The sequence below is a fragment of the Chrysochloris asiatica genome, unplaced genomic scaffold (assembly GCF_000296735.1).
Source record: "Chrysochloris asiatica unplaced genomic scaffold, ChrAsi1.0 scaffold00003, whole genome shotgun sequence".
Taxonomy (NCBI): domain Eukaryota; kingdom Metazoa; phylum Chordata; class Mammalia; order Afrosoricida; family Chrysochloridae; genus Chrysochloris; species Chrysochloris asiatica.
This window is the reverse complement of record NW_006408521.1, coordinates 16,738,246-16,751,892: the sequence shown is the minus strand read 5'-3', so window position 1 is coordinate 16,751,892 and position 13,647 is coordinate 16,738,246. Positions and strand designations below refer to the sequence as shown.

At 37.6% G+C, this 13,647-nt stretch overlaps 1 protein-coding gene across 1 annotated transcript in view; it reads right to left on the bottom strand.

Annotated features, from left to right (window-relative positions):
• The window catches only part of HECTD2 (HECT domain containing E3 ubiquitin protein ligase 2), a 173,614-nt gene that overhangs the window by 23,505 nt on the left and 136,462 nt on the right, over positions 1–13,647 (bottom strand). The window contains exons 15-18 of the mRNA XM_006831446.1: positions 8,629–8,736; positions 7,117–7,249; positions 6,227–6,315; positions 1,086–1,244 (exon numbers count right to left, since the gene is read on the bottom strand). Of these exons, the coding sequence (XP_006831509.1) occupies positions 1,086–1,244; positions 6,227–6,315; positions 7,117–7,249; positions 8,629–8,736 (489 nt within the window). The remainder of the gene's footprint in view (positions 1–1,085; positions 1,245–6,226; positions 6,316–7,116; positions 7,250–8,628; positions 8,737–13,647) is intronic.

The following is a 13,647-nucleotide window of genomic DNA, read 5'->3' as shown; positions in this document are numbered from 1 at the left end:
TGCTAAAATAAAACAGTTACATGAAACACATCTCTTGTATTTCACTGAAGGGTATTGTTGCAGACATTGTGAATGGCATTACTTAGCATCATTTTGATAAAGATTCACAGAAGATATTTGTCTCAGACTCAATTGAGAAGCAGTGTTCATTTTTATCTTAAGGTCACTGTGGTAATATAATAGGTTGTTTTTTCTTTTTTGAGAATGCTCAGGGCATGTTTATGGCAAATAGACATCCAAGCCTTACAAAATGTATTGTGTATATTAACCTAATCCAAAGCTTAATTTTAGTTTCTAACCTTCTGCCTTAATCTAATTTCTTCATTTTTTAAAATCCAAGATACTTCTTGTATGTATCTTTGCAATCTACCTCCAATTTTTCTGTATTTTGAACAAGAGTCCTGGTATAGTGCTGTAGGATAAAGCACTGAACCACATAGTCGGCAGTTCAAACTCACCAGCTGCTCTTTTGAAACCCTATACAGGGTTGCTATGAGTCAGAACCAACTTTACAGCACTTTACAACAACAACAATAAACATTAGAAGAATTTATTGTGGACATTGGGGTCCTGGTGTGGTGCTGAGGGTTAATGCACTGAACTGCAAGGTTGGTTTGAGCTGCAAGGTCAGCAGTTCAAGTTCACCAGCTACTCCTCAGAAACCCTATACAGGGTTGCTATGAGTTGGAACTGACTCGATGGCACTTAATAACAACAACTGTGGACATTTGAGTGGGCCGTCTACTAGGAAGGAGTCCTGGTGTGGCACTATAGGATAAGTACTGGACTGCTAACCACAAGGTCAAACCCACTAGCTGCTCCCTGGAAACCCTATGCAGGGTTGCTATAAGTCAGAATTGACTCATTGGCACTTAACAACATGCTATAAGAGTCTGTTCTTAATTGATATAGAGTTGGCTCATAAGAAAGGAAAACGCTGAAAGAAAAAGGAGATGGGTAGCAAAGGTGGAGGGAAACCATACTTTAAACTAAGAATAGCATTAGGAAGAGAGAGACCGGGTAGGCAGAAGACAACTTGATGTGTTAGCATTGAGGCACAAAGATGCTAACACCTTTATACTTACAGGCATAATTTGACATAAGTCGTCAATGGTAACACTGCAGACTCCGACTGGTGTATTTTGATCACTAGGAACGACAGGAGGGCTCAGTAATTTCTTGTAGCAGCAGGGAGGGAAACGGATATCCAAGGTGATGCTGTTATAAACAGCTAGTCCCATAAGCTATGCATACTAAATGTTAAGCATTAACATAAATTCCATGACAACAAATTAGTTTTGAATTATGCATGGGTCTATTTCTTGCAGACTTCTTTCAAATTTAACACTGACTTTCTAAATAATCCCACATACCTTCTTTCTTTTCTTTCATCTATTTTCCCTTTATTTTGCACAACATAGTTTTTTGATTACCAAGAGTCATGTAAAAAGGAAAGGTTGAATTGATAGTATTTAATGACTTTCCTGGAAAAGTGTTTCTAAAATCAGAATAGAGAGAATTTCCAGACATTTCTATAAACTAACTAGCATATAAGAAAAACATTTTCTAAATTTAAGCAAAGATGTTGGTGATTTTATAAGCAGTTGCAGCCGTTTATTCAGTAGGACTTACTGTAGAACTCACTACTGATTTTGAAGATACTCATTTCGGCTACTTAAAAATACAATACAGACTGTGTGAAGAAGAACAGGTCTCCAGGTGACATAAACAAAACAAAAGGTTGACAGTTCAAATCCAGTGCAGAAGACAGGCCTAAAGCTCTATTTCTGTAAGATTGCCATTGAAAACCTGATCATGAAGTCCAGCTCTATTTTCTGACATTTCACATTATGACAGAGTAAAAATCTATGATCTGACTGACTGACTGATGCATTAATGAGGCAGAGAGCATACCAGCTATGGAGCATTCCCTCTCTCTAGGAGGATGCTGGGTGGGAGATGCAGGAAGCTGGGCTGGGCTGCCCTCACCCCTTCTACCAGCAGGGGTGCCATGTGCCCTGCAATCTTTGGTGACTGTTCTCTGCAGACTCTCAGGCAGCACCTAATCAGCCAGAGGGACAGTCCCCATTATTTCTGGGTTCCCAGATCCTATATGGCCCAAAGCCCTACAGCTCAAAATTGCTGTGGGGTATGACGGGAGGAAAGAAAGATGTATAGGCAGGGTGTTTGGAAGAAATGAATGTGAGTTTAATGACATCCTAAAGTAAGCTGACCTAGACCTGCAGCTTCTGCCTCACATGGGCAGGCTTCAGGCACCCGTACAGGAAGCGCGAGACTTAGTGACTTGTCAGGCATGGAAAGCAGAGCAGGCTTGGGGATCCCGAGTGTAGGACTTGCAGAGACCGCTCACCAGGGAAAGCTCTGACCCAGCATGGAAGGGAGGTGGTTAAGTTGTGTGTGTGTGAGGGGGTGGGGGGTGGAGGGTGGTGAGGCTCCAGTCACAGCCATTTGATCCAGCTTGGTCTCTTCCAAGCTTCATTCTTAATAGGAATAATCCGTAAATGGACTTGTCACAGTGATTCGCACAACAATAACTCTTAGTCATCTCTATGATGATATTTTCTAAATAAAATTAATCAGACAAATGGGATGGTCTGAAGAAAGGAAGGAGTCCTGGTGTGGCGCTGTAGGATAAGCACTAGACCGCTAAGTTGGTTTGAACTTAGTTCAAACCTAGTAGATACTCCTCAAAAACTCTATACAGGGTCACTAAGAGTTGGAACCAACTCAATAGCACTTAACAACAAAAAGGAAAAGCCTCCATTTTTGTATAACTCCAATTTTCTCATAAAGACCTGGTCTTTGGAACCGAATCATGTCAACAAGTAAGGTGTGGGCATATATATAAACAAGAAATCAGTGTGGTCTGGTTGAAGCAGGGCTGAGTGGGGGGAATCCTGTTGGAGCTACTAAGGAATCAAGTGGTGTAAACAGAGTAGCAGCGGTAACCCTGCACCGCACTAAAATGAGTGATGGTGCTCTTTCTGGGATAGGTCATTCTACTTAAAAAAAAAAAAGCCATATTATGGGCTTTATGTAATCTTTACAACATTTTATAATTATTATTACAGTGTTTACTGTAATACAGTAAAACACAAAGGTCTTACTATCGTGAAAATGAATTGTATTAGGCCCACAATACTGCTGGAACTATTGGAACAACAAATCTTTGACCAAAAAATTTTAAAACTGAAAATATACATGAAACCAACTACATTTTCTCAGTGGTCACCCATGCCTGTTAACTTCTTTTCAACTCTCTTCATCTTCATTAGATTTCCTAGCCACTTACATGATCGCAACCCATTCTGTTGTTGTGAAGTGCCATCAAGCTGGTTCTAACCCACAGATCCTGTAGAGGGTTTCCGAAGAGTGTCTGGTGAGCTTGAATCACCAACCTTTCAGTTCACATGGCTTTGCAGTCTGGCGCATTAACGCACAGCGCCACACAATAGTAGAAAGTCAAAATATCCCCTGAATTCAATGTATCAGAAATTTCCAGTGATGGAGACAGTAGTGAGACACATCAATGACTAGGAGCCACAATCAAGTTTAAACATTCAACAAATGATTATTGCAGACAACAGGATAAAAACTGGAGTCCAAGAACTATTAGGGATTCTTTTATAAGTAGAACTTAATACTTGGGATGCTTAGAAATTATAACATACACTTAAGTTTATTGTCTTGATATGTAATGTTCTCCCAAATACTTTTTCTTCCACCCAGCCTCTAATTTCCATATACATCCCTCAGGATTTATTTCAACAAATTCAAGAAAGCTAAGTATGGCTTACATCTTCCCTGATGGGAACTTTCTTAATGCCCAGTGTGCCCTCTGCTTCTATCAGGTGGACCTTCTCATTGCTCTGCTAATAATGGGCCCTGCAAAATTCAGCCTTTTTTCCTTAGTCATTCTCTCAGCCTACGATTCTCTTCTTTTTAGGTGCTGTCAAGTCGGTTCTAACTCACAGCGACCCAAAGCACAACAGAACAAAACACTGCCGGGTCCCACACCATCCTAACAATTGTTGTTATGCTTGAGCCCACTGCTGCTGTCACTGTGCAAATCCATTTTGTTGGTGGTCTTCCTCTTTTTCGCTAACCCTCCATTTTACCAAGCATGATGTCCTTCTCCAGGGACTGGTCGTTCCTGACAATATGTCTGTAGTATGAGAGATAAAGTCTTGCCATCTTGGCTTCTAAACAGCATTCTGACTGTACTTCTTTCATTGCAGATTATTTTTTTCTTCTGACAGTCCATGGCCCTTTTAATATTCTCCTCCAACACCGTTAACTCAAATGCATCAAATCTTCTACTGTCTTTCTTATTCATTGCACAACTTTCACATGCACATGGTAATGAAAATAACATGGCTTGGGTCAGGCACACCTTAGTCCTCAAACTGATATCTTTATTCTTCAACACTTTAAAGAGTTCTTGTGCAGCAGATTTGCCTAATGCAATACATCACTTGATTTCTTGACTGCTGCTTCTGTGAGTGTTGATGGTTGATCTGAGCAAAATGAAATCTTTGACAACTTCAATCTTGTCTCCATTTATCTTGATGTTATTCAGTGGTCCAGTGGTGAGGATTTTTGTTTTCTTTACACTGAGGTGCAACTCATACCAAAGGTTGTGGTCTTTGTTCTTTATCAGTAAGTATTTTAAGTTCTCTTTGTTTTCAGCAAGCTCGGTTGTATCATCTGTATATCACAGGTTGTTAGTGAGTCTTTCTCCAATCCTGATACAATGTTCTTCTTCATATAATCCAGCTTTTTTGATTATCTGTTCAGCATACAGATTGAAAGAATACAACCTGGGCATATACCTTTCCTGATTTTAAACCATTCAGTTTCCCCTCGTTCTGTTTGAATGACTGCCTCTTGGTCTATGTATACATTCCTTATGAGCACAATGAAGTGTTCTGGAACACCCATTCTTTGCAATGTTGTCCATAGCTTCTCATGATACACACTGTCAAAAATTCTTTGCATAGTCAGTAAAGCATAGGGAAACATCTTTCAGGTATTCTCTGCTTCCAGCCAAGATCCCTCATACATCAGCAATGATATCCCTTGTTTCATGTCTTCATCTGTAATTGGCTTGAACTTCTCTGGAAATTCCGTGTCAATGTGCTGTTTAAGTAATTTCTGAATTATATTTAGCAAAATTTTACTTGCATGTGTTTCTACTCTCCTTAATTCCATGTTAATCAAATATCATCTCTATATCCTCTGGGAAGACTACTTTGAATCTTGTCCTTCTTAGAACTCCTTAGTAGTTACCACCCATATAATCATTGAGCCTGAGATCAGAAAACTTTGTGTTGGTACTCATCTGTCCATCTAGATGGTAAGCTTCTTAAAGGTTTCTTTTTCCCCCTCTCCTAACCTATGTATCCCTAGTGCTTGCTCATTTACTTCTCCTTCCTCCCTACTACTCACTTGATGGGAATCAGATGATGGTGTATGGATTTATGTCACTTAAGACACATTGTAAAATAATGCAATGTGCTTCAAATAATTCCCATTCCATTCCATTTTCACAGCTGCCGCTTTCACGTCTCTTGATTTGGGGGCATACTAAAGAGTCAGATGTAATTCTCACAAGGTCGATTTAGTAACTAGTTATTGCTGCGTAGATTGTGACTCCTGGCAACCTCGTGTAGGTCAGGGTAGAGCTGTGCTCCATAGGGTGTCCAATGTCTGGATTTCTGAAGGAGATCAGCAGGCCTGTCTCCCAAGATGCCTCAGAGTGGACTGGCACTGCCAACTCTGGTAACTGTGAACCATTCAGGGACTTCGCAATTTACTAAACTGACTGGAAATCAACACAAAGAAAAAGAACTCACAAAAACATACTTCATTCTGATTGGACAAGGTTCCTTGGTCTTTAAAAATGTTTTAAATTTCTGATAATTTAGGTTATATGTGTAATAGGAAATAACTAATTTTATTTGAGATAAATTTTTTAGAAAAAAAGGGTGAAAAACTCAGTCCTTCCTAGGAATAAAGAATTCAGTTTACTGACATTATATAGGTATGATAGTACAAATAATAAAGATTGCTGAAAACCTATTAGTAAATTTGACAATAATGTCAAATCTGAACAACATGCTTAGTAAATTCAGTTTTGGAAAATATGTGCAAAAATTTTATCCCTAGTCTATTAGCACCTCCTAGTGGAAAGTTCAAAGGATACAATTCCAACCAATCGGAATTCAGAATAGTTATCACATTTAAAGCTGCTAAACCAATGGCAGTGTGAATCCTTGTGATATGTAAACATGCCTGAAAAACAGAAACATAATTTTATTATGAGTAAGACTGATTTAAAAAATCTAGGGTATTTCATGTGTCAGAGGCAAAATATTGCTTCAGTAGTTACAATTCAGGCCATCCTTCATGTAAAAGTAACAGATTATCTACGGGACATACACTGGAAAATCCTAATAAATATGTGTGTGTATTAGAAATACATACAAGCTATGTGTACACTGAGAGTGTGTAAGCATATTTTATTGCTCACTGGCATCATGGACCAAAGGTGGAAGTAGGGGTAAAAGGATGGAAACAAAATCAATCAATTTTATTTGATAAAATCAGAGTTTTACAACAAAATTAATTTTGAAGATTTTCTAGAAATTTCAGTTTATCTATGTTAGTCCTCTTTTCTATTATCAGAGAAATGATGGCATCAAACAACAACAAATATTTTATAAAGAAAATACTACTTAAGAGTCTCCTTTGAAGAATAATATATAATAGATATTAAGGACTCCTGGTACAGCACTGTGGGATAAGTACTGAACTGCTAACCACAAGGTCAGCGGTTCACACCCACCAGCTGCTCCTTAGAAGCCCTATACAGATTCGCTATTAGAACAGATAGTATGGCTGATTCAACGGCATTTAACAACAATAATAAGTATTATTTAGATGATATCTCTAAATAAATAAAAAATATTTAACGTTTATGGTTGACAAAAAAAAATTTGGAAAAATCAGAAGTTAAAAATAAAGGTGACCAATTGAATCTAATAGTTATGAAGAGAAACACTATTCATAAAAACTAGAAAAGGACTCACTCACCATAATCTGGATGGAAAATTTGACGAATCAGAAGTAGGAACCATTCTTTAGTAAGTCCACCCATATCTAAACCTGCTTCGCCTACAAATGTCACTTTCAACTTCTTTTTCAAGTCTGCTCTTTTCCGGGTTAACTATTGGAAGGAATTATATAGTGGAAAAGAACAAAGGTCACTGAAAAAGGGAATTAACTTGCTTTAATTCTAGGCATTGTGTTAGGCAATCTTTACCGTATGTACAACATCAAAGAATTCCGTTGGTTCATTTGTTCATTTTTCTGTTACGTAAATTATATGGGATAGGTAGTATTATGTTTGTTTAAAACGCCAGAAGAGAGAAAATTAAGAGGTCAGGTAACTTGCGCAAGATTATTGTCTCCTGGTGTCATACTGCCGCTAAGGTTTTAATTTAGCAGACTATAATAGAAAATAATTAATTTCCTTTTTCTTTAGCACAATTCAACCCTAAATTTTAAAATGTAGCTAAATCAGCCATCATATTCTAAAAGACACATGAAGATCTGGCTGAAACACTGTGTATTCAGGAAGCTTTATAACACATGTATATACAATCAAAGCAAATTTGAATCTGAAAAGACCTAATATAACCTCTATGTCTGACCCCTAATATTACAGATAAGTAATCTGAGGCTTGGAATCCTGGTGTGGCACTGAAGGATAAGCACTGGACTGCTAACTGCAAGACTGACGGTTCAAACCCACTAGATGCTCCTCGGAAACCCTATACAGGGTTACTATGAGTCAGAACCGACTCAATAGCACATAATACCAACAATAATCTAAGGCTTGAACACGTAAAAATAATCAGTAGAAGAGGTAGGTTTACAATCCAGATTAAATCTTCAGAAAAAAAAATTACTCAGTTCAGTGTTCTATATCAAATCCTTTTCCAGGGAATCAACAACAATGAAAACATCAATATACACATAAAAATGAATATAAGGCTTAATTGTGAATATTGTTATTATGTGCTGTGGAGTCAGTTCCGACTCATAGCGACCATATACAGAACCTCAGGGTTTCTGAGGCTATAAATCTTTATAGGAGCAGAAAGCTTCATCTTTCTCCCACTGAACAGCTGGTAGTTTCAAACTGCTGACCCTGAGGATAGCAGGCCAATTCGTAACCACTACACTACCAGAGCTTCTTAATTGTGAATATAGAACTGATTTTTATTATACTATACAAATATAAACGAGTCCTGGTCTGGCGCTGTGGGTTAATGTGCTGGACTGCAAAGTTGTATGAACTGCACAGTCAGGGGTTCAAGATCACCAGCCACTCCTTAGGCACTATGGATCAGAACTGACTCAACAGCACTTAAAAACAACACCAACACCGTACAAATATAAGGCAGTACAATACTAGGAATATAGTGTACTTAGAATACAGTATATAAGAATAAAAAAACAACTTATTCAGATTTCAGCAGTAAGTCATATAGATTTAGTCAATTAATCAATTAATACCGTTTTAGAATAAATTATGTGTACCTCATCAAGTGAATCGCTAACCAGATGTGTCCGTCTTACTTTCATATTTAGAAATAACATATTCATATCAGGTCTTTGTCTTCGAGATACTTTATCCACCAGACTTTGCTAATTAAATGAGAAAGCAAATATTTTCATCTTTTTTGTACCAATAGTTCATTTCATTTAAAACATTTAGACATTTCAAAAACATTTTCTATTCTTAGCTATGTCATCTCCTCTACAAATTCATAAAATCAATTACACACATGAATAGTGCTATAATCTTGACCTAGAAATACATTACTTAGAAATATCAATTTTATAAAACTGCCTTGTCAATGGGACAATGATACCCAAAGGCGGTCCAAAGTGGAGGACCAAGAACAATTCACCTTCTATAGTAAATAATATTGCATTACAGTTCTTTATGTCTTAATAGCAGTTTTCTGCTTAATAAACCCAAACATAAAATGGGAACATTTAAAACAATGTACATATTTAGGATGATAAACCTGGGGTTAAACTTTGTTAAAATAGTGAACTTTCTCTAAAAGTATAGTTAATCTACTTTTAGAATGTAATCTAATTTGTCAACATTTATCAAAATCTTAATGTTTATAATCTTTATTACAGTTTTTGTTTAGAATTCTACACAAAACATTTCATACAGTGTGATATTTATCACAGCATTATTAATAAAAATGAGACTTCAGAAATAACTGAAGCCCATTTCCAACGAATGGACTATAACACAGATATTTTAAAAAGATGGCCATAAAAATGATGCAAAAAATGTGAAGCATGTTTAAGATCAAATTGAAGAAAGCAGGAAATAAAATAATGTTCACGATACTCTTTTGTTGATATTATTATAAGTTGTTGTGTGCCATCAAGTTGATTCCCCTTATAGTGACCCTGTATAGGGTTTTGAGGCTCGGCTGGTTACTGCTTGCCGACCTTGCTGTTTGGACTGACTTTGCATTCCAGCGCATTAGCCCACAGTGCCACACGACTCCATTATGTAGACATATCTATCTCTCTCTCTATATGTATCTACCACCACTCTGTCAGTTTGTCGTACTGTGGTGGCTTGCATGTTGTGATGATTCTGGAAGCCACTGCTATTTTAAATACATGAAGGGTCACCCATGATGGGCAGGTTTCAGATGAGTTTCCAGACTAAGACAGACTAGGAAGAAGAAGAGACGGGCTACTTCCGAGTATTTAGTCACTGAAAACCTTATGAATAGCAGTAGAACACTGTATGTAGTACCAGAATATTGAAACATGATGAAGAGCACCAGAACATTGTCAGATATAGTGCTGGAAAATGAATCCCTTAAGTTGGAAGGCATTCAAAATACAACTAGGGAAGAGCTGCCTCCTCAAAGTAGAGTTAACTGTGATGATGCAAATGGATTTAGCTTTAGGGACTTTCATTTGCTGATGGGACACAACTCAAAATGAAGACAAACAGCTGTAAATACTCATTAATAACTGGAGCATGGAATGTACAAAGTATAAATCTAGGAATATTGGAAATTGTCAAAAATGAGATGGAATGCAAAGCCACCAATATCCTAGGCATTCGTGAGCTGAAATAGACTGGTACAGGCCATTTTGAATCTGGAAATCATGTGATTTACTATGTTGGAAATGACAGATTGAAGCGGAATGATGTTGCATTTATCATCAAAAAGAACATCTAAAGATCTATCTTGAAGTACTACATTGTCTGTGATAGAATAATACCCATATGCATACAAGGAGGACCAGTTAACACAACTACTACTGAAATTTAAGCACCAACCACTAAAACCAGTGATGTGAAACTGAAGAATTCTACCAATTTCTTCAGTCTGAAATTTATCAAACATGCAATCAAGATGTCTTGATAATTTACTGAAGATGGGATTGCAAAGGCTGGAAATAAAGAGGAAGGATCAGTAGCTGGAAAATACGGCTTGGTAGTAGGAATGATGCTGGAGACTGCATGACAGAATTTTGCAAGACCAATGACTTCTTTATTGCAAATACATTTTTTTCAACAACATAAAAGATTACTATGCATGTCGACCTCACCAGAATGAATACACAGAAATCAAATCTACTACATCTGTAGAAAGAGACAGTGGGAAAGCTCCATATGATTAGCCAAATCAAGGCCAGGGGCAGACTGGGGAACAGACCATCAATTGCTCATATGCAAATTCAGACTGAAGCTGAAGAAAATGAAAACAGATGCATAACAGTCAAACTATGACCTTGAATATGCTGATTGATCGGTTGATCATGTGCCATGGAGTCGGTTCCGACTCATAGCAACCCTGCACAGGGTTTCCGAGGCTGTAAATCTTTATGGGAGCAAAAAGGCCTCATCTATTTCCAGTGGAGCAGCTGGTAGTTTTGAACTGCTGATCTTAAGATTCGCAGCCCGATTCGTAACCACTACGCAACCAAGGGTAAATCTTTAGGGGAACAGAAAGCTTCATCTTTCTTCCATGGAAACAGCTGATATTTTTGAGCTGCTCACTTGAGGTTAGCAGCCCAACTAGTAACCACTATGCTACCAGAGCCCCTTGACCTTGAATATATCTCACCTGAATTTAGAGATCATCTCAAAAACAGATTTGCTGCATTAGACACTAATGACCAAAAACCAAAAGAGTTGGGGAATGGTATAAAGACCACCACACAGAAAGAATGTTGAACCATTTCAAGAGGTAGCATAAGTTCCAGAGCATAAGATACTGAAGGAAGCATACCAAGATGCACTGAAGACACTGGCAAAGAACAAGCCACCAGAAATTGATGGAATTCGGAATTCAAATGGAAATCTTTCAGCAAACTGATGAAGCACTGGGAGCACTCTCATCTATGCCAAGAAATTTGGAGGACAGCTAACTGGCCAACTGATTGGAAGAGATGCATATTTTGTGCCGGTTCCAAAGACAGGTGACCCAATGGGCTATGGAAATCCAAGGACAACATTATTAATATCACATGCAAGTAAAATTTTGATAAAGATAATTAAAAAAAAACGGCTACAACCATACATTGACAGGGAACTGCCAGAGGTTCAAGCCAGATTCAGACAAGGACAAGGAATAAGGGATTTCACTGCTGACATCAGATGGATCTTGGCTGGAAGCAGATAATGCCAGAAAGATGTTTCCTTTTGCTTTTCTGACTATGCAAAGATTTTTGACTGTATGGATTATTACAAACTATGGACAACATTATGGAGAATGAGTATTCCAGAACACTTAATTGTGTTCATGAGGAATCTGTACATAGACCAAGAGGCAGTCATTCGAACAGATCAAGGGGAAACGGAATGGTTTAAAATCAGGAAAGATGTACGCCATACTTATTTAATGTGTATGCTGAGCAAATAATCTGAGAAGCTGGATTACAGGAAGAAGAACATGGCATCAGGATTGGAGGAACACTCACTAACAACCTGCATTATGCAGATGATACAGCCTTGCTTGCTGAAAACAAAGAGGGCTTAAATACTGATGAAGATCAAAGACCACAGCCTTTGGTATGGGTTGCAGCTTGATGTAAAGAAAATAAAATTCTCACCACTGGACCAATAAATAACATCAAGATAAATGGAGAAGAGACTGAAGTTGTCAAGAAGCTTAATTTTGCTCTAATCAACTATCAACAATCATGGGAAGCAGCAGTCAAGAAATCAAATGATGTATTGCATTAGGTTAATCTGCTGCCCAAGACCTCTTTAAAGTGTTCAAGAGCAAGGATGTTGGTTTGAGGACTAAGGGGTGCTTGACCCAAGCCATGGTATTTTCAATAACCTCATATGCATATGACAGTTAAACAGTGAATAAGGAAGACAGTAGAAAAATTGATGCATTTGAGTTATGGTACTGGAGGGAATATTAAAAGTACAATGGACTGCCAAAAGAGCAAACCAATCTGTGTTGGAACACAGCCAAAATGCTCCTTAGAAGCCAATATGGCCAGACTTTGTCTCTCTTCGGACATATTTTCAGAAGGGATCATTCCCTGGTGAAGGTAAGTAGAGGGTAAGAGAAGGAGAGGAAGACCCCTAATGAGAAGGGCTGGCATAGTAATGACTGGCCCAGGACCAGGCACTGTTTTCATTCTGTGTGCATAGGGTCGTTATGAGTCGGAACCAACTCAATGGCACCCCAAAACAACAGTAATATATACCTATAAAATAGTATATATGCTTATATATACATACCTCAAAAGAAAAGTTCCTAAAATGGTAATGCTAGTTATGTTTGGGTGGTGGAACTATCGGTAATATTTTAAAAAATCTATTTTTCGTGATTTTTGGAAAATATATTGAAAAACAACATATTTAAAAATTGAAATATACTTATATGTCATCTAGAATGAAAATGCTTATATATTTAGTTTCTTTAAGTTTTGTCAGAGTACCTCATCTCTTTTGGTAGCAAAGACAATCATTATTCAGATTAAAATAAACATTTCAGACATTTTAAATATATGCAGCATGTTGCTTTAATAGATAAAAATTTAATACCCCAAATCTGTATTTTCAGGAGGCATTGATAACTTTCACAATAAAACACTAATTCAGAGCACATGTTTGTCTCTTTAGTATCCAATTCTAAACAGTGAATCTGTGAGAGCAGGAACGTGGAGACATCTTGTTTTTTCCAGATTGGCAAATTTCCCACCTGTGGTAAGGTGCGGGCTTACCACTTTTCTAAAGCTCACTTTAGTGGAAATACATGGATTTTCTTTCTCTGACAGGTTTATGCCTTGTGCAGGTCAGCTTTTGAGGGCTTTACTGTAATAGCCTTTTGTTTCTCTGGGCACTTTGGTGTGCAAAGACATTTGTATTTCTGGGATAATATCCTGTGACTTGGACCTTTTATTGTACCCTTTCCGGTTTTCTGCTTCCAGTTTGGTTCCTGGTGAGCTGTCAGATTGAGAAACCCAGTAAATAAATTTACATTAGGATGCTGATGACAGACTAGGCTGAGGCCTACTCCTTCCAACAGGAATTCCTATTTT